Here is a 27,327-nt window from a genome sequence, read left to right on the forward strand (position 1 = left end):
AGCTGGGACGGGGTCGCTACTGGACTGTTGCAGTAAATGTTATTTCAAGTGCTGTTTTGTCTCCGACCCCTGAAACCCGCTACTGTTACTGCTAATCAGTCAAACTGTTGCTGCACATGCCACATAAACCCTTAGTTATTATCGTGGCATTGTACATTGCAGCATTGTACACTAGCAACCTGAGGGACAGGAGGGGAGAGATGGACTCAGGCTGCTCCTCGAGCCGTTGGGCGTTTCCTGTACCTGGGTTTGCTTAGTCTTGTTGGGAACTTGCCTGCACCTTTTGGAACCTTTTGGAACTTTCCACCGCTCATCATTCCCTGTTAAATACAGCTTGCTAGAACATAATTGATTACTGTTTGCCTGGACCGCCCATTATGGAGTGCTATTCTGCTTTCCAAACATCATAACCAGTGGACCCATATGCCATCAGAGTGGTAACATGACCTGGGTGGCAATGCGCCCCATGCCCTCCACCCCCCCCCGTCCCCAGGTAGTACGCAAGACATTGGGTAAGTGTGTGGCAACAAAAGGCTGTGGGATTTTATTGCACAGATATGGTCATAACAAACATAATCATAATTACAGTAACCATAATATGCTGTACTTTTGGGCATCGGGTCCCAAGGTTACCCCCTCTGGCCCTTGCCGCCAAGCTTGTCCCACGACAGTGTGGTCACCGTACAGTGACCTGTCTTTCTTTCTTCTTGTCCTTTTTCTTAGGATGCGAGGGTTCTGGGAAAAAGAAGAGAGACTGAGTGCACATAGTACTCTTTGGTTTGGGTCCCCGTGCAGGGATCACAAACTGGTTTGTTTTTGGATGCAGCAGCCCTTATATAGGACCCAGGCTCTGTCCCCTGGGTCATTCTGTGTGGGAGCGGGGGGGGGCTGTGGTGCCAGCCCCATGGCCGGCAGATGCTGACAACAAATTGCACCTTGTGGTGACTAAGACTTGCTCCCCCGCCTCTTTCCAGCCTTTGGGGCCCTGATGTTTTGCATCCCTTTGGGAGGAGGGCAAGGTGTTGATTAACAACCTCTGTGTTTCCCGGTTCGGCGACTGCGCTCTTTGTAGTTTGGTAGTTTTGCCTTTGTAGTTTGGTGGGGGAGAAGGGGAGTGCTGGCCCATTTTTTGGGCTGCTGCTCCCCCTCTCTCCTGCCTGGCAGCCATGGGGCACAAGTTACCCGGCCTCGCCTGGTGCCTGCGGCGTTGCCCATAATTGTTTGAAATTCGAGGGAGAGGGGGGACGAGACGGACTCGGGCAGCTCCCTAAACTGTCGGGCGTTCCCTGTCCTCTGGGGGGCTCATTTCATTCAGGCACCGGTTTCTCTCTTTGATTGGTTTGGACATCCTCAATTTTAATGTTAATGGCATTTGCCTAATATTTGCACAATATTTGTATTTTTTAACTGTTATTTTAGCAGCTGTTTTGGGGAGGACCTTGTTGGAGTACACCCTAAACCAGGCTGGGGGGCTGCGAGGTTGCTTCTTTCCTCTCCCCCCCCCCATTACCTGGCTTGGTGGGTGTAATGCAGTGAGCATTGACCTCCTATTAGTAGCACTGCTTGTACTTTCCCCTTTTTGTTTAACTACTACGATCTTGCTATAACTGTGTATTTGTCATTCATGGTAAAAAATGATTTCTTTCTCTTTTTCTAATTGCATGTGCTCTTTTATCTTTATGCCGTATGAAGATTTTTGAGTTCACTCAAGCTAAAGTATTCCTTTTGTATAATTAGTCGGTACTCTCGTTGTTGCACTTGCACTTTATGAGCATCAACTTGCATTGCACTGCACCTGCACTTTACTGTACTGTATTGTATTGTATTTGCACCTTATTGGGTAGTCTGGTCTGGTTGAAGGACAAGACGCTTCATGTCTAAGCGTAAAGCCAAAGCCCTGCCGTTGGTGCCAAACAAAACAAAAAAAGTAAGTGTATTCTAGTGGTTGATCCTGGTGGCCCCATCAGTACTATCAGTGCCCCCAAACCAAAAATAAAGAAGATCAAAAGTGGGCAGTTGCCTTCAAGCCAGTCCACCTTAAATTTAAATTAATATTTGAAACAAATGGCAGGCAAAATAGAAGAACGGATCCAACAAACCGAAAGGGCAATTGAGGTTGCCATACTACATTCCAGTGATAGTGAAAACACAATGCAACCTCCCCCCCCCACCCAAACACTTAATTCTCAAGCTTATCTCAATGCTTCAGTGGTAGTCCTAATGCTATTGCTGCAGTACGGGACTCCACTGAAGGGGATGGTGCTGCGAGCTTGGAACTCCATACAGGGGGATGGCAACCACCCACAGGGGACAGGGGGGAACTTGGCAAAAACCCCCAGGCTCCAATTTCTGTGAAGGATTCTCTGGACTAAGCTTCCAGTGATTTTAAAATAATGGAGGAGGTCCAGGACAATAAGCTGGCTCCAGTTTTTTCTACCATCACATCCCTCAAAAACACACTAAGTACGCCACTCTGCATTATAGATGACCTAGTCCGAGGGCTGAAAAATGATATCCTAGAAATTAAAAGTCTGGTTGACAGAAGAACCAGTCCTTTGGAACATAAGACTCTGGCAACAAGTCCCGCCCTCCCACCGCCAACTATCCCTAACATTCTCCCCATGAGGGGGCATGTGGAACCAAAGCCACAGGCAACGCCCATGTCAGCTTTTGGTCATAAACAGAATATGCCCCCTGTTGAGGGATGAGTATGGGGGGGGACATAGGGCCCCAAGAGTTGCCTCTGCAGTGGGATCTCATACAATTTCCATGGGTATAGGGCAGTTGGCACAGCAAGTGGCTTTTAATCTAACGCCGGAGGCTGCATCGTTGGTGGGAGTAATCACAGGCTTGCCGTGCTTAGACCAGCGCATCGTAGAGACAACAATCTCCCTCATTAATAAAACATCCCAGTGGATCAACACACAACTTCCAGGGATGAAGATCAACCCGAGAGGTATCCTGATGGCACGCAGGGTACCTTGGGTGGGGAAGGAAACTAAGTGGATGGAGGCGGGTTGTGTGGTCGTTTCTATGGCTGCCCCGGCCATGTTAGACTATTTGGTTACCTCCCTGAATCCAGAGTAGCGGAGTCGCAAAACCACTGGTTCCTCTAGCACATTTCTTCCTTTGGCCGCTTTCTATTCACCCCAAAATGTGCCTTGTCTGCCACTGCATAAGCCCATAAACCCCAAAGTATGGGAAGGGTCTATGACTCCAGTATGTAGGGGAGAGGCCGAAACATTGGTCAGAAGGGCTGATATATGTATGTATGCATGTCAGCTTATATAGCGCCGGCAGCCCGCAGGCATCAGGGCGCTTTAACAGACAAACACAGAACTATAACACCTTACTATATCTTATTTATTTATTTATTTATTTACATTTATAAAGCGCTCACACAGCCCGCAGGCATCGAGGCGCTGTTACAGGAATTGTTTGTTTTTCTTAGTTGCGAAATTGCGTTTTTTTTTTTGTCTTAGTTACGTATTTATAACGCGCTTAAACACCCGGAGGTTTCTAAGCGCGGACCCGGGGATCGAACCTGTTGCTGCTTCGTGTCGTCTTGCTTCCAAGACGCGCACGCTGCCGCTGAGCTATCCTCCCGGGACATCTATGTTCGTAACTCAGAATTGTCGCTGAGAGAGGATACAGAATCACCTGAACAGGTGGGTCTTCAAAGGTTTTCTGAAATTTAGATGATTTTCTTCCAATCTGAGTTACAGCGGGAGTCTGTTCCTTTGCTGAGCTGCCAATACTACAAAAGATCTGCCCATACCTGTCTTAAGCTTGTGTTTACGTACTATGAGTAGATTCTTACCTTCAGAACGTAGCTGTCTCTGAGGGGTGTACATTTCCAGACTATTATTGAGATAGCAGGGAGCTTTCCCAAAGAGGCACTTGTGAACAAGTGTCATATCTTTGAACTTAATCCTCTCTTCAACCCTGAGCCAATGTAATGCTCTTCTGGCCCAGGTAATATGCTCCCCTCTCCTTAGATTATTCACTATCTTCACTGCGTCATTTTCTATGACTTGACATCTGGCTAGGTCCTTTGCAGATGCACCAATAAGCAAGACATTGCCATAGTCCAACCTAGATAACACTATAGCCCTTACAATTGTGGCTATGCTGCTTTCATTTAAATATGGACTAATGGCCTTCATAAGGCGAAGGTGATAACCTGTATTTTTATACAGATAGTTCATGTTTGCTTCTGAATTGACAGAGGAATTGACACTCATTCCCAAGGTTTTGACCTGGTTGGATACTTGGATTTTGGCTTCATTTATCTGGAATGTCTCATATTCATTCCCCAGTTTAGCTAATGATCAACTGGACCAAAACAACATAAGTTCAGTTTTAGTGTCATTAAGACACATCCAATTTAACTGCATCCATTCATTGATTTTGCTACACACTCTTGCGATCTTCTCACTATCCTTAGTATGGGACCTCTCTAATTCCATAATGAGATGCATATGTCCGCATAGTTGGTAAAGAACACTCTGGTTTCCACCAGATTGTTGCACAGACTTCGCATCTAAATATTAAATGGCATTGGCGAGAGACTTGCTCCCTGAGGGACTCCAAATAGGTTTGAGATTGAATCTGAGAAATTATTCCCCCAATGTACTTTGGCTTGGCAGTCTGTAAGGTAGGATACTAACCACTCCAAAGCAACCTCAGAACAGCCCACATTGTCTCCCAATGCCTCTACTAATAGTTGATGATCTACGAGATCAAAAGCCGCACTAAGATCCAACAGCTTCAATATCCCTATTTTTCCTTTATCAATCAAACCCAACGTATGATTTTGAAGGTCCAACATTGCTGTTTCGGTACTGTGTGAAGCCCTGAATCCAGATTGTTGTTGATGTAAGGAGGTCTGTTTTCTACATGTTCTTGCAATTGCATCGTGGCCATTCTATCCATAATTTTAAGTATAAAGTTTGAGTTTGTGATGGGGTGAAGATTGCCTGGGTCCTTTGGATCCAAACAAACTTTTTTTTACCAATGGTGTGATAGTGACCTTCTTTATCTCCTTCGGTACTATTCCCTCCTTAAACGAGGTATTGACTATTCTCAACAGAATGGGAGCATACTGTTCCTTATTTTGGAGTATGATATTGGGAGGTAACACATTTTCGGCGCATGACGTGGGTTTCATTTGACCTAGGACTTCCAGTAACTCTGCTTCAGGGATGATAGCAAAGTTAAAGTTCTCCGGTCCACCATATTTATTGTCCTCCATTGTTGGAGTTTCCTGACTCAGTATTTTCCTGGCATTAATAACGTTTTGTTTTGCTTTCGCGAGTTTAGCTGCAAAAGCATTTTGCACAGTATCACAATCTTCCTTGGATGGTGAAAACGGCAGGGTGAGATTTTTTGATTTCTCAACACTTTTCAAAATTTCAAAGAGTTTACTGGTAGTGTTAGCTGCTGCTTCAATTTCTTTATTAAAGAAATTCGCCTTAGCTAGCCTTATATTATCTCTGTACTTCTTGTTGGCTAGCTTCCATTTATCTCTGTTTGCCTTAGATTTTTCTTGAAGCCACTTTCTTTCAAGCCTTGGCAAATTGCTATGAGGCCCTTGGGGACATTGAAGAAGCTGATTGACTCTCAGCCACAACTGTGGTTGTTCAAGCGGCGGTGGAGCCCCCACTTGGCCATGTGGAACAGAATACAACCACTGAACATTCTCCTTCCACCCCGGGTATAGCAATGTCATTCCTGTCCTGGAACATAGCGGATGCCCTAAACAAACTATCAAAACCGGAGGTAGTGTCTGTTCTCAGGCACTACAATATAATACTTCTCCATGAGACGTTGGCTCTCTTGCCTTTTTCCATGGATGGTTATGTTTCAAAATGCATTGCTGCAAAGAAGGGAGGGAGAAGTCGCTGTTATGACGGCATGGCAATTTTGCTCAAGTCCTCACTTAAGTTGGCACTAACTGTTAGGGAAACCAATAATGTGACCCTACAGTGCATTAGAGCACGGCCTGTACACGGCCGTGATCTGTTTTTGGTGAATTTTTACAACAGTCCACACATTCTTAGCAAAAGCTGCCCATGTGCCTTGAACGACCTTATTGATTCTGAGTGTACACCTACGTGGAGTCAAGATCCGCTATTAGTATTGGGCGTAGATTTCAATACAAAATTGGTCAGAGGGATTGATAATGAGATGGTGAAACCGGGTGAAGACTTTTAGTCAATGGGATAGCACCGACCCAATTGACAGATGAAAGAATGTGCACTAGGTGCCCTCAGTTCAGCACCTGGTTTTTGGACTGGGGTATCCGCTCTTTAAATGGCAGTGTTGGTTTGGATCGCCCAGGGAAGCCTACATTTTATGGCACCCAGGGGACTTCTATAATAGACTACTTTTGTATCTATGCAAAGGACTGGCCACATATTGTGGAGTTTCAGGTCCTAGAAAGTTTGCATAGTGTCAATTACCCTCTGAGGTTGGTACTAAAGGTTGGTCATCCTGTGGTGTCACATATAAGATTACTGCATCTGGACCTTTGTGAAATTAATCCCCTATGTAAGCGTAGAGTGAAGTGGGCCAAAATTGACCCAACAGCAACTCAGACCAAGGTGGTTAATCCAAACATGGAACTCGTTGCCTCCATACTCTCTCAGGATATGGATCCTAGGGTTATCAATCCGACCTTCGAAGAAATCTGGAATTCCTTAACAGAGCATTTTCAGACGGACTTTAGAACAGGGAGAAACAACATTAAGAGCTGGTTTTATGAACCCTCTCGTGAAGCCCAGTATAATCTTATAGAGCTTTTGCGAGCAAGGGACAGCACTAGAGGAGGAATACTTAGCGCCTGTGCACGCTATAAAACCACTCTGGCAAAAAGGAAAACACATTTAGAAGAATGTGCATGGGAAGAGCTCCTCCAGGCTGTATTTGCCGGGGACTCCAAAAAATGTTGCGAGTTCGTGGCAAATGGGTCCACTTATAAAAGAGCTAGGACACACAAAGAGAATAATGTAATCGCAAAAGCTTGGTCTGGCCACTTTAGCTCTCTACATAAAGCAAAGGCATCTCTGGGGTTTAATGGAGCCCTTGGTACCACCTTACGCCTAACCGTGAAGGAGGTCCAGGCGGCAGTGGACAAGCAACAACATAACCATGCTCCGGGTCCGGATGCCATCCCAGCAGACCTCTTTATGGGGAGACACAGACCTCTGGGTCCCCTTGTTGACTAGATGCTTTAAAGCATTCCTTGAACTTGGTGAATTTCCATCCTCTTGGCGTCAGGCGATGATCTACCCAATCTTTATAAAAGGGGATCCAAGGGGCCTACTAACATACAGGCCAATCTCATTGTTGGATAACTCATTTAACATTTTTGGATGGGTGGTTCTGGAGCACCTGGAACAGTGGATTTCAGGTGACCAAGATGCTCGCTGACATACAGTATGGCTTCCGCCCAGGTCTCGGGACCCGAGATCCGGCCCTAAATTTGTATTTGGTGGGAGCTGCGTCTATTTTTGTTAGGGGCAAACCGCTTTATCTGGCGCTCATGGACCTGAGCACAGCATTCGACAAGGTGGATAGTCTTGTTGTGGGGTGTGCTCAGGTCCATGGGATGTCCAGAGGAGCTGGTAAAGGTGTTGCAGATCATCCATGAAAACACCTCAGCCTGCGTTAGATTTGGGGAGCAAGGCCAGTGCACAGGTTTTTTTTTAAGTTGCCCTGGGTGTCCGTCAGGGGTGTTTTGTTGCTCCAGTGCTCTTTGCTCTTTATATCAATGGAGTTTATCGGGCACTGGTGGAAAGTAACGTTGATTACATCAAGGTGGGTGGGCTACCGCTCCCAGTATTAGGTTTTGCAGACAATATGTCTTAATTGCCCAGACCCCCATAGCCCTACAACAATTGGTAGACATTTACACTGGGTTCATGTCGAGTCTTAAGTTATCAGTGAACTCGAAGAAATCTGCGGTAATGGCTTGCTTTGGTAGAGATGTTAAATCTCTAAAGATGCGCACAATATGGAGTGGTGGCGAACCAATACCCAGGGTTGCAGCTTCGACTACGTCCGAGTCCCTTTCAGTGAAAACTGAGGGGGGTCCAGCAATATAGCGAAACAGTGTCTGAGAATGAGGCAGACTCTTGGGGGCCTGTCTCACTTCTAGAACACCTGTTAGGGAGAAACAATCAAGATGGTTTTGGAGGCATATAGAGCCCAAACAAAGGCCTCTACCAACTATGGGGCCGCCATGTGGGCATGGAGACTATCATCCAAATTGAATCCACCGAAAACACCTTTCTTAAAAAATGGTTAGGCTTACCAAGTTCTGCACCTAATTTTGCCACACATATGGAACTTGGAACCCCTCACATTGGTGACCAGTGGCAGATGGCCCCCTTGTCTCATTGGCTGGCAGTGTGGTTGAACTCAAAAGCACCCCTAACGCACACGATCATAAAAGCCCTGATGACAAGCACCTTTAGATTTAAAATTCCATGGTTATTGTACATATCTAAATGTATTTCTCTGCTGAACGCTCAACATTTGCTATGTCCCCTTACCTTGTTGTTACCGCCCACAATGAACAAGTATAAGCATCTGTTTAATGGTATTTCTAATGTCAAACGGAAAAAATATGGTGCTCAGAGTCGAAGCAAATAGAAAGCATATACTCATCTCGGCCGCAGAGGGCATCCAGTCATATTTATTGCACAGTCACAGGCCATCAGACCGGTGGGCTCTGACGCGGGCATGTTTAAGCTCTTTATGGCTGAGGTCACGTACAAAGAACTGGTTGAGCACGGAACAATGTTCAGCCTGCCCCCTTTGTCTTTGGCCCGAGGAGGATCTTTTGCCTTTCGTAATGTTCTGTCCGGTTTACCATATTGGACAAAATCAGTGCATCCCTGTTACTGATCTCATGTAAACTTGATAATTTACTATCAGAGCGCCATATTATCTTGGAGCCTGTGTATAATTGGTCTAATATTGAACACCCACTTCTTATAAATGAAAAGTTTGAAATGTTTTCTTATATAAACCAAATCAATGGTACATCAAACATCCAGGTACAATGAACAGAGTGTGAACAATTCACTAGTATACACCGTGCAGATATGACTAAACAGCAAAAAAGAATAGGGGAGATTACTCAAATTCACAAATAATAATGCTGAAGCCATCCAGAAATGTCGAAATCATGAATGTGAATGATGCAAACGTACAAAACACACCAAGTTTGGGCCATTAAGTAAAGCAAGTTGTCCTAACAAATCCACATTAATCATATAGTTCAAATAATTATGTAATCTAGTAATGTATTTTATGCATGATACATGTGGAAAGGCTAGGAACCGATTATTTCTATGATAATTCAACCTGACAAACTACCGGACTAAAAAGGTGCCATGAATCCACCTATTGACATAGGAGACTTAATGAATCCTACTCCTGCTACTCCTAATCATCTGACTTATCATATCATCTTTCAGGATCTTCAAATGCAAGATATCTCTGCCTTGCCAACGTGAAAGTTCCTAACTGGTCGGGCCTGGAAAGTCTATAGAAGGACCCCTGATTGACTTCTGGTCCCCTCAGACTTCACGTTTCGGCAGTCACCACAAAATTATTTAAAGCCGCCTTTTTCAGGGCATCAAATTAGGGACCCTGTCAGGGTTGTAATCTCTAGAACCGGATCCGAACAACAGTGCGCCTCAGATCCATTGGGCTTGATGATCATGTGGTGATTGGAATAAAAGTGGTTCCTGCATGGTAGCCCACAATCTTGAACTAACAGACTTGAAGCTGTAGAGGTCTTTCCTTCTTTGGTTATCGGGAAGGTTCGCTTCATAGGTGGGGGCCTTCCCAATTGAGGTGCGGACGGGTGCATATGTAATGGCGCATATGCCCAAACAAGCAGCCTACTGCTGTAGCTGTTATCGTTCCTATAGCGTTTAGTGAAGAGTCCCGTGTTGGTCTCTGTGTGTAGTGACTCTAGAAATGTCCCACCTGCAAAGTTGTGATCTCAACTCGAGCGGCTCCAGCGTGGATCCCGCAGAAAGCAGCATCCGGTCACGGCTTACCATGACATAAGAAAAAGGACCATTGTACCTCGGCTCAATAACGCAGGTTTAACACAGGTAAGACCTGCTTTGATATACTTGCTCTTGAGCAGAGACCATTCCAGTGGCTTGTGGCTATGTAGAGTTTTTAAGAAACACCTGGTACCTGCAGAACAAACTGACTGCAAATTGATTTGAACACATGCACCTTTTTTATCATCTCTATTTTTAATGTGTTTAAATTGCATGAATTTTTACTCTGAGGAATCTTCTTAATAGCATCATTGAGTGTTATTTTTTATTTATTTCTTTGCAATGTCTGTAACATGGTTTATGGATTTACTTCCGAATAAACTTTCTTGATGATTATATGAAAATTTGTAAAACCAATAAAAAAAATTACCAAAAAAAAAAGGAAAATAGTGGTTGTACAGAAAATAGGAAACCCAGATTGGTTTCAGGTGGTCTGGTCACCAGATGTAATTTAGTCAATGTCACAAACATGAGTTCAGTCAAAAAGAGCTGTTCATAAGACCATCTCCAAAGAGCCCTTGCAATATTCTCAAATACCTTCAGTGTTTATGGATTCCTTGGGGTTCCCTTCCCCAAGCTTCAAGTTCCAAACGCCCCAAAGGAAATATAACAGTTCCTTTTAAGTTTCTTGGGGTTCCCTTCCCCAAGCTTCAGTCAAAAAAACAAGTTGGGCCTCTTAGAGGTCCCTTCCCCAAGTTCAGGCCCGTTTCCAAGTTAAAAAGAAAAACGCCACAAAATAAATATAATACAGTTCTTTGTGAAGCTTCTCAGGGTTCCCTTCCCCAAGCTCAGGCTGTTTTCAGTTTCCAACACATTGTTTTGTCAGGATGAATTTTGTTTTCTTCATTTCTTAGCTGGCCCTCTCGGAGTTCCCTTCTACAAGCTTAGGCCCCTTTTTGGTTTCAAATAAAAGTTCAGCTTGTCAGGATGTACCTTTCCTTTTAAACACAGTTCTTTCATACCCACTTCACTTGTGGGGCACAATCAGAGACACTGGAAACTGCATGGTTCTTTGCTTCTCATAGGCATGACCAGAGTGTAATCCTTCTCTTTATTCCTTGCTCTTCTTTTTAAACCTTTTCACCTTCAGGTGTTTTCTGCACCCCTTCTTGTTTTCCTTGGCTTCTCGCTCGTGCACACTTGCGCTTTCTCTTTGCTGTTCCTTTTGTTCCACAGTGCACTCTTGCACTTGCCTTTGCTTTCTTATCGTGCCTCTTGCGCACCTCGCATCCTTTTGTTTCACTGCACACTCTTGCACTTGTCCATTTCTTTCTCATGCTGCCTGCACGCTTAACACACTGTCCTCTCTTTACTGTGCCGCTTTGTACTGCTCTTCATCGTACACGCTTTGCCCTCTTTAAACTCTTCACATGCCTTTTTTTTCCACACCGCTATTGCTCTTTGTTTAGTTCTTATGCTTTCTATCCTTCGCGCACATTCTTTAAAAAAAAAAGTGATTTGATTGAATTTTAAACATAGCATATACACCATCATACAGTTCGTATTCGTTGCATTGCCATCAAATCAAGAACGGGTGATCTGTGTAACCCCTACCTCCCCCAACATTAGAACTTTATTTCAACAAGAACATTTCCCTCCCTAACCCTCCCACCCCCAGGAACAGTGCTGCTTCCAAGATAAGTCCAAGCATAGGTCTTTCCACTTCAATTCACAATTTACACTAAGATTTGAGTCTCTCGTATTGCTAATAATGATCGACAAGCAAACATAGGTGCTCTCCAGAGCATTATCACACATGTTGGGTGTAATCCAGCTTTCGTACTTCTTTTCTGTTAATTCTCTGGTTACTGATAATATACCCCCTCAAGTCGGATTTCTAACATCCGCATTCGGCTGGGAACAGGAAATGTATTTGTCAACGTAATCTTGCCACAGAGTCTCATATTGCACGGATCGCCCATTTAAAGCCGCAGTAATCTTTTCCATTAAACATATACCAGTGGCAACCTTTTCCCATTCATTCTTGTCTGGGGCTGCAGCTTTCCATTTGATCACTACACATGCTTGCGCCGCTAACAGTAATGGGGCAATCAGTCCCGTTACCCTCCTAAATTCGTCCCCATCCTGCTCCAGCCCGAACAAGACAAGAAGGGGTGTGCACTCAAGTTGGATTCCCTCTATATCCTTAGTTTAGCCGAGGACCTCGTCCCAGTATACTCTTATTCCCCCACCACATATGCCAATAAAATGCTCTTCTGCCGCATTGTCTCCAGCATTGGGGGCTTGCTGTTTGAAACATCTTGGACAATCTGTGGGAGTCATATTGCCACCTATGTAGGAGTTTAACTGCATGCAATTTATACAGAGGCAATCGATAGTAGGGAAGCTCCCTTGCACATTGTAGACCATAATTGCCCTTCGATCTCTATATTCATATCCTTCTCCCATCTGCTCATGAGTTTGGTCATGGACCCCTTTCCGGCATATATCAGAGTTTTATACATAATCAAGATCAGCCCCTTAGTTTCAGTGAGGGTATCCAAAAGTGATTCAAAGGGGGTAAGGGGTCTTTGTATTTTCTCTCTCCACGTTCCTCTCCTCATTATGCCCTTCAGTTGAAGGATATGAAAAATTAACAATGTTCCTATGCCTAGGGCGCTCTTAAGATCAGAGATCGTGATGAATTAGCCTTCTCTCCAGAGTTGTCCCACCGTCTCGAGTCCCGCCTCAAACCACCCCAGGAACCTATCATGAAATGGGATCTCCTCCCTAATCCCTGGTGCCCAAATATGGCTCAATGGAGATGGCCATGTTGTTATGCCCCGCATGTCTACTCCCTGCTTTCATATTTCCCAAATGGACCCCAGGATGGGATGCTGGCGTATCCTGCGGGTCAATTTGTTCCTTAGTACCCACAGCCACTCCGACAGGTTGGGTCGGGTAAAGCTGTAGCTGTCTAGTCTCACACATTGCAGATTCTTTTGGTTTCTCAGGTGTGGTATCAAGATCCTTAATTGTGCCACTATGTAGTATTTTTCGAGGTCCGGCAGACCCACCCCCCCTTTTTCCTCGGGCAACGTCAGTACATCATAGGCAATTCTCGGTTTGTTCCCCTACCATAGGAATCTCAGGATGGCCTTTTTTTACTGTCCCAAATAATGATTTTGGCATTTTAATAGGAAGCATCTGGAATGGGTATAGAAAACCTCGGGAGACATACCATCTTGATTGCCTTGAGTCTTCCCATCCATGAGATTGAGGTTCTGTCACCTGGCCAAGTCGGATTGAAATCTATCAAGCAGGGAAGGGAAATTGGCCTTGTATAGGGCATCTAGGTGTCTCACTAAGTGGATCCCTAGGTATTGTAGGGTAGTATCCCATATCGTAAGGCCTAGAACCGAATACCTCGCAGTGCCTCGCTCCGTGAGTTTGGTCAGAGGAAACAAGATAGATTTAGTTTTATTAATTTTGAACCCAGTGAGAGTTCCATATCCTTCTATTACTTGTATAGCTCTGGGGATGGAACTCGGTGGATTTGTGATGTGTAGTAGCAGATCGGCGTATAATGCCACTTTTGTATTCGATCCCCTGCACCCATATTCCTTCGATCAAATGATCTGACCTGATTTCACGTGTGATGGGCTCGAGCGACAAAACAAATAATATTGCAGACAAAGGACAGCCCTGTCTAAGGCCCCGACTCAAAGTGAACCACTGTGAGCTGTCGGATTTGACCAACACTGATGCTCTTGGGGCTGTGTAAACCGCCTTCACCCCCCTCCTGAATCTCACGCGCAGCTGTACATTTTTCAACACCGCCTCCAGAAAACCCCATTTGACTCTGTCAAAGGCTTTCTCTGCATCGATAGATAGAGCCGGTTCCCCTGCCATCATCTTCGATTCCTGTATTAGATGTAAGGTTTTGCGCATTGTGTCCGCCCCCTGCCTACCTAGAATAAATCCCACTTGATCTGGATGTACGAGCCGTGGCATATGTCCCTAGTCTGGATGCCATGACTCTCGTGTATATTTTGGCATCGATATTGAGTAAAGATATCGGACGATAAGAGCCACAATACTTGGGGTCTTTTCCTTCTTTGGGTATGACTGAGATCAATTCTTCCGAAAGGGATTCCGGTGCCTCTTCTGTCTCCAAAATATCATTAAACAGCTCGACCGAGAAAGGGAGGAGGGGGGGCCAAGAAGGTCTTATAAAAACCGGCTGAATAGCTGTCGTTTCCGGGAGCCCTACATAGCGATAATCTCTTTACTTTATTCTCTACTTCCTCAGAAGTGATTGGTGCATCTACTCCATCTGCCTCTCCACTTGCGAGTACTGGCATTCCTACTCTCTCTAGATACTGGTCAATTTAGGCACTATCTCGGGTCATTTCGGATTCGTATCGGTGTTCATAGAATCTCGCATATGCCTCTGGGATGTTCGCTCCTTGTGACCCACGAGTCTCCCCTCCTCCCTAGTCTATGGTTGCCACCCATCTGTCTTCTTTGTCCCCTTAGTCTGGCTGCCAATAGAGCATCCGCCTTGTCCCCTTTCTCATAGTGCTTCTGCTTGAGGAGTTGGAGTTTCCGAAAAATCTGGGCTTCCTCCAGGAGGCGGAGTTCATCTCGCTTTCGCCTAGCTAGAGCGATCTTCTCCACTCTATCCCATGTAGCGGTCCGTGCTTCCCAATCGAGCTGCGTTATCTCCCTCCTTAACCTGTTCTCTATCAAGGTCCTTTCTCTTTTCTTATTAGCGCCTTCTCTGATCAATACCCCCTCCACGTCGCTTTCGCTGCATCCGATATTACTTTTCTGGATACCTCACCCGTGTTGTTAGCCTTGAAGTATTCTTCTATCTCAGTTATCATTTCGGCCCGAAAAACTGGGTCCTTCCAAAAGGTCTCATTGCATCGCCACTTATTTCCCTTGCGCGGCAGATCTCTGAGGTCTACCTTCGCAGAGACCATATCCTGGTCCGACCAGGTGACAGGCTCAATCTCTGAGTGGGTCGCAGCCTCAGCTAACCCCTCTGAGACATATATATATATATTGAGTTACACCCGAACACCAGGGGATATACCTTCTTCTCTGCACCACATGGAACATACACTGCACCACATGGCACATACATATATATATACAATCAATTATAGGGTATGTGCCATGTGGTGCAGAGTAGAAGGTATAGCCCATGGTGTTCGGGTGTAACTCCCTCCATATATCCCGTAGCCTGTATGTTCGCATCATCTCCACTACTGCTGTACGGCCTGCGTCTCCTGGTTCAGCAGGATCCGGGGCAGAGGCCTGCCTGTCTCTTTTGGGGTCAGCCCATAGATTGAAGTCCCCACCTAATATCACATGGCCTGCGGCCTCCATCATTATCTTGGATATTGTGCGTTGTAGGCCGTTGCGCACTTTCAAACCTTTCCGCTCTCTGCCACCTTAAAACTGTCTTTCTCTGCTCCGTTTCAGTCAAACGCACGCTCTCGCGTCTCTCGCTCTCTTACCGGGTAGTGTTGCGTGACAAGAGATTCCTCTGGATGCACAGGGTTGAGGTCAGGGTCTCACCACATGCCTGTCAGACACCCTTGGGACCGGCATACGTTCCAAGGGAGCAAGCATTTTACAAAAAACGCCACCAGCAGGATACAGGCTGCCTTACTCCGGCTCCTTGGAGGCATAGCTCCCTAGCCATGCTGCAACTCCTTACAAACACTGGGCCAGCATCTTGGCACACCATTCTCCTCCAGGCTTTTACTCATGCTGCTCTCTGCTCCCTGGCTTCTTGCATCCTGACAGCATCCCCAACTTGCTCTCTTCCTTGTTAAAAACCACACCTTTTTATAGTTGAAAAAACAGTCAAGTGGAGTCAGGTGCCAGTGATCATTATTAAATGCCTGACCCTGCCTGACTCTATTAGTGGGACACTTGAGTCCTTTCTACAGTTGGTTTCCCTTACTTTCTCCATGTTTTTATGGGTAATCTTAACTGCTCCCAGTTGCCTCTTCCTCGTCTCAGTATTGGTTGGAAATGGGGAGGGGGTGATGGAAGGGTTTTGGAGGATAGATCTGTTTCCGCTCTTCTATCAGGGAATCGACAATGGACATAGGGAAATCACATAGCCTGGTGTTCCCTCAAGGGTATGGTGTTCCCTTTCATATTCCTGATGGTTTATTATAGAAACATGATGGTTTTACCTGAGATTTTAATTGGTAGAGAATGAATGGATATTAACTTCAGACTCCTGGCTTTGTTTTATTTTGTTTTTATCCTTCCCCACCTTGGGCAATTGACTCTTTCCTTCCTCCTCCTTGGGTCATTGATAACGGGATTGGAATTGGGGAAAGTGAAACCTGGATTAGGATGATGGAAATCAGCATATTCTGTGAAGGCGTTCGTAACTTCCTCCTCTTTTTTTTGTCGCCCTGTCAGAATACCACATCTCACCTGGGTATTCCCACAAAGGCAACCCCGTATTGCCCTACCCAGGTGATCCTCGCTCGTCCACCCCAAGGGTTGGGATCCAAGAGCGATGGCCCTCCCCTGGCCACCTGAATAGAGGACTCTCAGGGTCTTAATGCGAGAATACCCCTAAGTTTCTCACCTATTCCACAACCTCAAGGGTTGGGATCAGTCCGGGGGGAAAAAGCAAATCTATACCAATGTATCCTTAAAGAAGGTTGATGGGGAAATCCAATTGCAAGCATTAAAAGTATGTTTATTTGAGGGATACTAATCCTCAAAATTTAGTATCAAGCCCAGTACACCTGAGCAAGACATCTTTTTCCGAAGTCTGCTGACAGACAGAATGGTGAACAGGTACCTTGGTAAAAAAACATGAATTTACTTCTATGTTTATAATCGGCAGCACTAGCAAATTATTAGGTCCTAGGATTACAATTCCAAAAATATAGTTATTACAAACAAATGTTTCTGGAAGAATGTGAAGGCGTAATTGTACTTGATTTGCAAATCTTGCTGGGTTATCTCATGCAGACTGTGAGCCCAAATTGAGTGTTTAATTTTCCAAGTTGCATAAACCAGACATTGTGTTAAAACTGGGGAAAATTTAAACCCTCCTGAGTGATGTAATAATCTTCCACTTGTTCATTGGGTCCAATCCTCTGAAAAGTGCACAAATGGTAGAGGATTTAGGGGTGGTGTTGAACAGTCTGGGAATGCGCAGAGGGACCACATGTTCTTTTCGGTGTTAACTATGCAGTGCTGCTGTTAATGATTTGACGAACTAACAATGTTTTGAACTTCCCCAATGTTGGGGAGAATTCTCATAAATGGCTAATTTCCCTTACCTACTGAGTCCCTCAGCAGCTTTGCTGGATTTCTAGAGTTTATTTTTTTCACCTGGTAAGAGTGTGAGCCTTTTTCCCACTTCTGCATGTGTTTTGCTGTGTGTGTTTTTACCATTTGTGTGATCTTGGGCTCTGGAGCCTCACCTACTCCATGAGCATCATTTCTTTGTGTGTTACACTGCACCTTCAGTGCAGTGACACAGGGTTGTCTTTTAGACTTCCCACTGACTCCATTTTTCTGGGACTGACTACTGTCTCCCAGAAACATGTAATGTTGCCATTAACTTTGTTGTCTCTTTAAACCACAGACCCAGTACACCCCATCTTACATGGAGTATTGGAAAAGGGTTAATTCTTATCCCGCTTTGTCTGTTTCTCTTGGAGCACTGTTTCACTCCCTTTTCATCAAGACTTGGCCGGTGGCAGTGGTAACTACCCTATTTTTGATACCGCGGTTATCTTAAATAACCATGGTCCGAATCTTCAGAATCTGCCGACAGAGGATCCTCCAGGAATCTTCTTCCCTTGAGCTAGTGGGACCAACGAGTTTGCCCAAACTTCAAGCCAGGACCCCTCCTCTGGTCGACTTTGTTGTACAGAGCTACAGTACAGCTCCGGATAGCCAGGAAGGTCGGACCCTGCTTGGGTTTTAAGGAGCGCACCTTTTATTTGTTGCTTTGCTTCAGAGCTACAGTACAGCTCTGGATAGCCAGGAAGGTCGGACCCTAATTGGGTTTTAAGGAGTGCACCTTTTATTTGTTGCTTTGCTCTGCTGCTGATTTTTTCCCTCGGTAGTGCAGAACCCTCCAGTCGTCCTACTTCTTGTCGGTCCGACAGTCGCTTCAGGAACCGTGAGCCTGCAGGAACTACCAGGAACGTCCACCTCGGCTACAGCTCCCTCTCTGTTTTAAGGTACTGTGCAAATCCGTTTTTTTGTTTCGTTCAGCCGCGGTGAAAGTGTGTGAAATCTTTCACCAATCCGAGGGCTTGTCCTTCTCTTCTCTTTGAACTAACTTTTCTGCCGACCAACTCCGTCCGGAACCCGTGGCACGAAGTTTACCGCAAATTACCCTGACCCGTGTGATCTTGAGCAAAAGACTTTTGACCTATTAACTTTGGCCCTAAGCCTTTTTTACCTGATCCTATCACTCTTGCTCAATTGCCCCGAGTACTTACCTGTTGGTGTGGTTCAATTTCTATTAACTTTGTCTTTCCCTCCTTTTTAAATTGCTGGAGTGTCATTTTGCTCCCACTTCATTTTGTGAGCTTAACTTGTCTGGAACTTATTGGGAGTGGTGTGGTGGTTTAAGAGTGTGATTTTTAAACTGCTTTACTTAAGTGAACTGTTCTATAACTAAAAAGTAAATAAATGTATATTCTTTTACTTGGAAACCTTGAGTCAGTGTTTGTTTGAATCATAGTAATTGCTGTCCTTTGTTTAACTCTTTGATACTGCTCACTTTACTCTTGAGATAAGTCTGGCTGCTCAGCCATCGCTACCACTTTTACTGTGTAGTACAGGCTTGTACCAAAGGTGAATTTGTATTGTCACTTTTAGTCTTAATTGTGTGTGGTGTTCCCAAAGGGTACTGCATATAATTCTGCCTAACACCCAACCATCACTCTCCCTCTCCATATTACTTAAGGCTCCCTTGTTCTATTTCAGTAAAGATGTTAATGCTAATGCCTCTCTACTGAAAATATTGATCAGCCACTACTGACCATGAATTCTCTACAATCCCTTTGGCCCCTGCCTCAGGCGCCACCTCCCCCAGCATAAAAACCTGCCCCATCATTGCTTCGACATTTCACAACTCATTACCAGTGTAATAAAAAGCACACTCCTGCATCTTTATTGTAAATGAAATATATTTAATTCTAGATTAATATAGAAGTAGATAAAATGCCCCTACTCCTCAGACACAACTAGTCAGGAGCACTGTCAGTTAACTACCATTCTCCTCAACTCATAGATTTTCCCTAAAATAAGAAACAGCCATGTCATAGTACTTTCATAGAGCAACATGTTTGCATACTGCAAATCCCCACTCTCTATAGCCTGTGTGATCTAGTCTTTGGGTATGGTGACTCCTGTTCCTTTGGGCCAAAGACCAGAGAGTGAGGTGCCTTTACAACACACCTTGTTTTTTCTCTCCATCCCCAAGTGGGAGACACAAAGCATAAGAGAAGCACAGCAAATCTCCACCTTACCTTCCACCTTCTGTCCCATAATCAAAAGTGACCTGCACATTGTGAGATAGTAGAGAGGAAAGCTATTCCCCCACTACTTCCCTCAAGGGTTCCTGGGAGCAGGAGAAAAAGGGCCTGAAAATGGAGCTTTTCTCAATAGAAAATAAAAACCTTTGCCTTTTTCAATGCCTAGTTGGTTGAATATTAAAAAAATCTGCCAACATTGCTACTTCCACACCACCTTGCCCGCTCTCCATCTAGTCCATTTGCTTGCTCCACTCATTCTCTTCATGAACCCACGTGTGTGTGTGTGACTACAGAAAACAAAACTATTCTTTTATTTTTGGTGAATTCACGAAACAAGTTTTGGTCTTGCATAAAAATATTAACATTTTGACATAAATAAACAATTCATTCAAATCAACTAATATTTGAATACATATAAAGATTTAAAAAGAAGCAATAAGTCACTTAGCTGTATAAAATGTAGCACATTACAGTCTAAAAACAATCATTGACCATAGTATCAGAAAATCATAAATTCACTACAATGAGTAAATTAATCAGTATTAGCAAATCAGTAAATAATCCCACACTTGCAGTAAAACTGTTGGTTTTGTCAATATTTGATAACTGTATTAATCAAACCTCTAAATTATGTCTTTATTTGAGCGAGGGTTTGTTTTAATTTAACATGGTTTGCATCTGTATATGGTGTTAGGCTGTCGAAGAAGGATGCAGACACAATGGTGGCATTCTAGTTGTTAAAAACCTTTATTTATCAAAAAGAAAAACCTTACTATCCCTATTTTCTAAGAAGGGTTTCCCTGCCCCCAACTTAATTCTAAACAATCCGTCCGAATGTCTGTCGAAATTGAACTCCATCGCCCTTTGTCACAACCTACTTCTATCTCTCACACTGCAACTAAAGAAAAAGCCAACAGAAAGTTCCTTCTCCAGGACAATGACTCCCTTCTCCTGGTGTTTGGGGGTAGGGGGTATTCCTAGAGGTGTTCTTTGGCAAAAGGATGCTAGGGGGAATGACTCCCTTCTCCTGGCTTGTGGTTATAACAAACCTTTGTACCAGTCAACTTCCGGCACCAGGAGAATGACTCCCTTCTCCTGATATTGGGTCACACACTACGATATAGTTCACAACAAAGCCAGGTGGAATGACTCCCTTACCCTGGCGTTTCTTGAGTGCTTCAGAAGGGCTTTCAGTTTCTTCACCAGGAGAATGACTCCCTTCTCCTGATGTTTGAGAGTTCTTCCCGTCCCTCTCAACTGTATACTTCTTTTGCCCTTTTCTCATGGAATTAGCAAACTCCCAAATCCTTCTGGAGCCTCAGTGGACTTTTCCCTGCCACTGCGATGAGGCTGCTTTCCTCAGGTGCTTTGTCAGGGTCCCAGACCCTTCTCTGATGATCAGTGGGCTTATTTCTGCCACTGCGGTGAGGTAGTTCTCCTCTATTCAATTCAGTTGTGTTAGGGTCCCAGACCCTTCTCTGGTGGTTAGTGGGCTTATCGCTGCCACTGCAATGAGGAAGTTCTCCTCGGAGCCTGCCCCTCTTCCATCCCCGTATTCCCTCTGGGTCTCTCGACCTCCCGCTTTGGGACTTTGGTACGCCACTAGGGCTTCCTGTGACCAGGGTGCCTCTCTCCGGCTCTCCGAGCTTCTCTCCTCTGCTTCCGCAGCACTGTGGCAGCTGCATACTCTACTGGACCGCTCAGGTCTCTCTTCCTGCTTCGTGTTCAGGTCTGCTCCAGCTGGACCCACAGAGAACTCCCTCAGCGATTCCCTGGCATCCTCCGTTTGTCGGCATCCCTGGTTAGCCAACAGGATTTGAAACTCATGCTCTGGATGCTTTCCACACCTGCTGCCTCTCCCGACTGGGCCTGACCAAATTTTCAGCCCTTTTTCTCTTCCAATAGATTGTAGCCAGTCCCACCCTGGCAGACTGTTTGATAGTTTGATCTTTATATATCCGCTGGGCCACCTCTTACCAGTACTAGCTGAGTCAGTAATATTCATGCCTTCTGTGCTCTTCTTTGTCCTGGTACTTTCTGTTTTGGCTTTTTCTGCTATACTACAGAAATACATGTGTTGACTCTCAATGAAGTGGTTTGGAATGGAGGGGGGGTGTTGGGGAAGGTTGGGGTGTGACCTTGACCCATGGGCTGTACCCTAAGTAATCCTCCTTATTCCCAGAGGGGGAGTCCCTCCCCATGAGGTGCTCCCTCATTAAACCACCCGTAGGGGAACTATTGGGTAGTGGCCACACCTCCGTAGGCTCATGGAAAAGGGCTTCCACGTTGGGAGAAGGGACGATACCTGGTAAATCGTCACAATGGACAGATTTGTACAAATTGCTACTTCTAAAGTAGTTATTGATTAAGCAAACCTAAGACCTTTGGTCTAATCCTTGCACGTTTTAAGGTGTTATACGGTCTACAAATGCAAATTCTATGAATTCGCTTTTTATTTGATACGTGGTTTAGAATTTGTATGTCTTTGACTTTCTTCTATATATATATAAATATATATATTTTTTAAAATTGTCTAATTACAGGAATCGACCTGCAGTAATTTGGAAAATAAAACGAACACGAAGACTGGGGAATCAACATCTGGTACTGTTTCATTTTAAATCCTCAAGAGTGGTCATGTTTATTATATGAATTACTTGTAATTATTCTACACGCAGAGTATAATTAAAGCGGGCATTTTTTTTTTTACAAAAAGAAAATGCTCTTCCTAACTTTAAATGTTTTATCTTCAATCTATTTTCCATAATAAAAGTCTTATTTTCACAATTTTTGTAAAATATGTTCTTGCTACGTTTGACATCATCTTGTGAGCTGCTTTTCACAGAGGGAACTTCGATTACACTTCTCACCTCTGGAGTTAGTTGAGCACCGTCGTCCGATGATTTTAGATTCCTAATGAATGTTCTTGATGAGTTAGATTTTTTGTTTATTTTTCCTTTGCATTACAGCACCGCCATGTTTAAGCTTCTGTTTTTTATTGAAGATGGAATAGATGGGGTCGGCTACCTCTGGATTTTCTGATCTCAATTCCGGTGGAATATTATCCCTTCGGCAGGGCCTGGTTGAGCCCCCTGAGCGAAGTCTCATCACTTTTGGCCACCTCTACCACTATGAGAGGTTCCAGATTGCAAGCTCCTGGTTCTATATCCAGGGCAATCACTCTAGTCAAGGGACTTTCCACAGCACCAGTATTTGCTGAACTCTGATTACTGGACATGGGATCCTCCATAGACCAATTAAGGCTGTCCTATTGGTTTGCCTTTGGATCAGACTTTGAATTCCTATTGTTTCCTTTACTGGCCGTCTTCTTCGAATCCACAGTTAACAGGGTACACTCGGCCGCCCCCAAGCCACCTTATCTCTTAACTCAGCTGACTTCCGAGTCCACTCATGAGACTCTAAAACTGCTTCCATTAGGGACCTTTTTATTGGTCTGTTCCATACTGACCATATCACAGAGCCTAATTTGCCACTTACTTGTGGCTTCCGCTTCCTGGTCCAGTCGCACTTGCAGCTTGTTTGAAACTGCCTCTAGGAATATCAGTTCTGAGTGGCCCATAGCCAACAGAGTGGCTTGGTCCTTAAAATCCTCATTGATTGATTCATAAAGCTTAATAACGGAGCCAGCAAGATTGAGAGTGTTAACATCACAATTGCATGAATTTGTTGCATAGAATGATGCATTGAGTGGCTATCTGTTGGGGGAATTTGATCGTGCATATTTAGAGAGAAAACTGAGTCACTCAATGAGGAAGCTTCAGAGGCTTGCAAGGAATCTTTTAAAATTGCAGAGAGTATAGGAGGAGCGCACTGCCGTGACTCCAGGCAACAATGGTGATTCTGCCAATCAGTGCACCGCCGTACCCAGTTCTCCCCCAGAGTGCCGGGATCAAGTTACCCGTGGAATGTTATGTATATACAGCATTTTCGAAGAGCGGACATCATGATTCAGTGAGATTGAGCGCCCCTGCAAAATCGGGGAGGCCAAATCCTTAAAGAGGTCATTCACCTGAACCATATGGTTGTTCTTTTCCCATTAAGCTCTGTTGTTTGAGGATGCCTGGATAAGAGCTACAAACCATTGTCCATTAATGCAGGAGGGCACTTGGTGATGGTTCATGGAATCCCCGCTCAACACCCTCACCGCCATGTGCCACTATTGCAGTCCGATTCTCCATTGGGCCGGGTTTAGAGCAAGGACTAACGCAAACCAGATTGTCCTCTGCCAACACAATCTCGGTGTAATGGGTTCGAAGTGCGGGATTAGACTACCCGTGCCAATCCCAGGATGTCGCTTTGGCATATCCAAAGCCGAGGGCTACCACCAGCCAAGCCCAGCATCTCATCATCGGTAACAACTAACCAACTGGCCACAGCCTCCACCGAAAGGAGTTTCCTAGATTCCCCAGCCCCAATGATGAAACCCGGGTTACCCGGGGGGTGGAGGCAGGGATGGAGTACTCCCCAGAGTCCACTGCAGTGGAGAAAACCGAATCCTCACTTCCACGGGGGGTAGCGGGACCGGCAGGACCTGCTCACCTTGAAGGTGAGTCAGTCTTCTGGTCTGGCCCAACAGTGTTTCATTCTCTCCCTCCGTCATCATCAATCCAGCGGGGTAGCAAAGAGCTTAAGGCAGCCACTCCCTGCCGCAAACTGCTGCCAAATGCTTTCACAGACACTGCAGACTCTGCTGCGCTCCCCGGGTAGATGGGGGGTGGGGGTGGGGGGGAGTTTGACTCCTCCTCCCCTGTAAGAAACAAAGACCGACTGCTGCTGTCACTCCGTACTCCGCACACCGTCAGGAAAGGACACAGCCTGCTGCCAACTGATTTCGCAGGGCACCTTATTTCTGTCCTTAACCTACTGACAAGATCAGGGCTGAACACGCAGTTGGACGAGCCTGAAGGGCGGGGGGAAATTCCCCAGGGCTCACCTCAACAAGATACTGAAGTGGGAGCATTATGTCGTTCAGAAGCAAGAGAGTTGGGGGCAGATATTTCTCCTTGGCTGGGGCCTCCCTCCGGAAAAGCCTCCGTGCCTCTCTCAAACTTGAGTAGAACCACCTCTGCTTCCGCTTCCTCTTCCTCTCCCATTCCCTGGTGAAGTACCAGCTGCTACGTGCACTGGTCACCTAGATACCCTCTGAACTCGGGAACCAGGCTCCTGCATGTACAGCTGCCCTTGCACTGCCTGCGGGTTCCCCCAGCACTTAAGGGTCTGTACCTGAAACCCTTTATTCCCTTCTCTTTGCACTGAGCCGTTCACTGGCGGCACGTAGAACTTCTCCCTTTCCCTCTTCCCCACACTTGCGCGATCTTAATACCACAAGGCCTAATAAGAGTTGTTTTGTCCTCCCTTTGTTTCCCCCTCCTTGTCATGTCGCTCATAGAAACAATTCCGTACAGGCGTGTTATAAAGGCCATATATCATATATCAAGAAAGACGTGTTTCCCCTGCAATTTCTTCACTGCTAGACGACATTGAGCATTGATGTTGCAATGGAAGGAAGCAATCGCCAAGTATCTTGAATAGAAAGGAAGTCACTGCCAGACGGCATTGCTTTCTTCCATTACAACAATAATGTTCGATCACCAAGTATCATGTGTAGAAAAGAAGGCAGTGGTATATGGGCACAGAGGCAAGATAAGGGAGATGGCTATGGCCATACCCTTTCTAGACACCAGAGGGGAAGCGAGGGAGAATATCCTGGCCAATCCCTTTTTCTACTCCCTCCACTACGACTATGCTGGGAGAGATATACAAGGCCCCATAAAACCTAACTCTGTCGTCGCTGTGACCGCCAGGAGGAAACGGGTGAACCTGCATCACTACACCCTGCCTGACAAAGAAGGCAGGAAACTCCAAGCTGTAGGCAGGAAAGTTTTGGCTTCCACAACCTTCTCTATTAGGACAGTGTCCTCTCCATGAAGGCGAGACACAACATGACATTTTGGCACAAGAACACAAGAGGTCCAAGTTCGTGGAGCACCTTCCGACCAAACTTCAGACGAAGTAAGGGCCATCATCACAGACAGAGAAACAACCTCTGACCACATGATTCACTCAGCGGTGGAAGCCGCAGAGTCCAGGTCAGGCAGATGGCTCATGTTGTGGCCCTGTAGAACCAATCATGCATGAAGGCGACCAACTTCAGACCTGAAGTACAGGTGCAGATCCTCGATATGTCAATGGAAAGCCAAGAGCCCTTTGGCAAAAAGCTTAACGATCACCTGAAGAATATTAAATTTGGACACTGATGCAGACAGAGCCATCAGTTCACTGAGAGACGACGAAAAAGAAAGGTGTATTTTCATGACAGATGAGGGAAGTTTTGTTCCAACCAGCTGTATTCCACGCAAAAGGCTAGGACAACAGGTTGACCTCCCGACAGTACCAGCCATCCTCCAGATACATGACGTAGAGAGGCATGCATGGAATGGCCCAGACAAGGGCCCAGTTATCCAAACAAAATTGACGGGAAGCACCATTCCCTGCCACATTGCACCCCGATAAGAGGACAGATCAGCCACTACTTGCATCAATGGCAAGAGATCGCCCCAGACAAATAGGCGCTACAAAGATTAAGCGAAGGACACATCGAGTTCCTCACAATGCCGCCAGCGCTACCTTCATGTACACGCAATATTTGCTCACGCTGAGGCGGACATATTGATATAAAAGGTCACTATAAAGGCAGTTCTTCCCAATAAAAGAGGGAAGGGATTCTATTCATGCCTTATTTCTAGAGCATCACCCACTTCTAGACCTGTGTGTTTTCATCATATAGGTAAGGTTCAAAATTAACACATCCCAACGGCCTCCCTTGGCTCCAGAAGGGCTACCTTCTAGCTACAATTCACCTACAGAGGTGTATTTTTCACATACCTGTTCTTCCACCATATTAGCCATGCCTATCGTTTACAGAAGGGGACAAGCATTATCAGTACCGGGTGCCTTTTGTCTATGGTAAGTCCCGAAGCTCTTCAACAAATGTCTCGCCCCAGCGGCAGTACACCCTACAAGAGCAGGGGTACATTTTTTCCATACCTTGACAAATGGCTCATCAAAGCAAACTCGAAGGTACGGACAACCAGAGTGGTCCATCAGACGCAAGAGGCAATCACAAATATAGTTTTTCTCCATAAATCATGAAAAAAGTTAGTAGATATGCTGACGTAGCACACCCTCTTCCTAAGGGCAGAGCCCACATTTCTCAAGTCAGATCTTCATACAAGAGAATAACGGCTTTCCCAGCTGGACAATGGGTTCTTACAAACACGCGCAAGCACAGTACGTCACTACAAGTCCCTGCGGTGCAGGTTGTCATCAAGTATATTGCTGGTTCCTACTTGCAGGTTGAGAATGGGCCAATACAGAAAGAACTCAACCGACAAGGAAATTGAGCATCAGGCTTGTGGGAAGACTTTGTGCACCGGTCACGTACTTTCCACCTTTTTTTTTTTTCAGGCCCAGGCCCTGACTTCCATGCTTCCTGACAAGAAGGGTAGCTCATCTCTGACCCTTGCAGGCCAAAGGCACATGGTTGACGCAAGAGCCAGAATTGCACATCAATATGCTCAAACTCTGAACCATTTGATAGGTGCTGAATCCCTTTCAACCAGTTCTCAAAGGGCAGATAGTCATGGTACCAATGGACAACTCAACCTCTATGCATGACACCAACAAGCAAGAAGGTAACGGTCTGCTTTGGGGTCTGTAGAGACACA

At 45.4% G+C, this 27,327-nt stretch overlaps 1 protein-coding gene across 1 annotated transcript in view; it reads left to right on the plus strand.

Moving 5' to 3' along the window:
- The window catches only part of MEIKIN (meiotic kinetochore factor), a 1,264,509-nt gene that overhangs the window by 188,390 nt on the left and 1,048,792 nt on the right, over positions 1–27,327 (plus strand). Inside the window, exon 4 of the mRNA XM_069650059.1 lies at positions 22,123–22,183. Within this exon, the coding sequence (XP_069506160.1) occupies positions 22,123–22,183 (61 nt within the window). The remainder of the gene's footprint in view (positions 1–22,122; positions 22,184–27,327) is intronic.

This window comes from Ambystoma mexicanum, chromosome 3p (assembly GCF_040938575.1).
Source record: "Ambystoma mexicanum isolate Mex_15411 chromosome 3p, UKY_AmexF1_1, whole genome shotgun sequence".
Taxonomy (NCBI): domain Eukaryota; kingdom Metazoa; phylum Chordata; class Amphibia; order Caudata; family Ambystomatidae; genus Ambystoma; species Ambystoma mexicanum.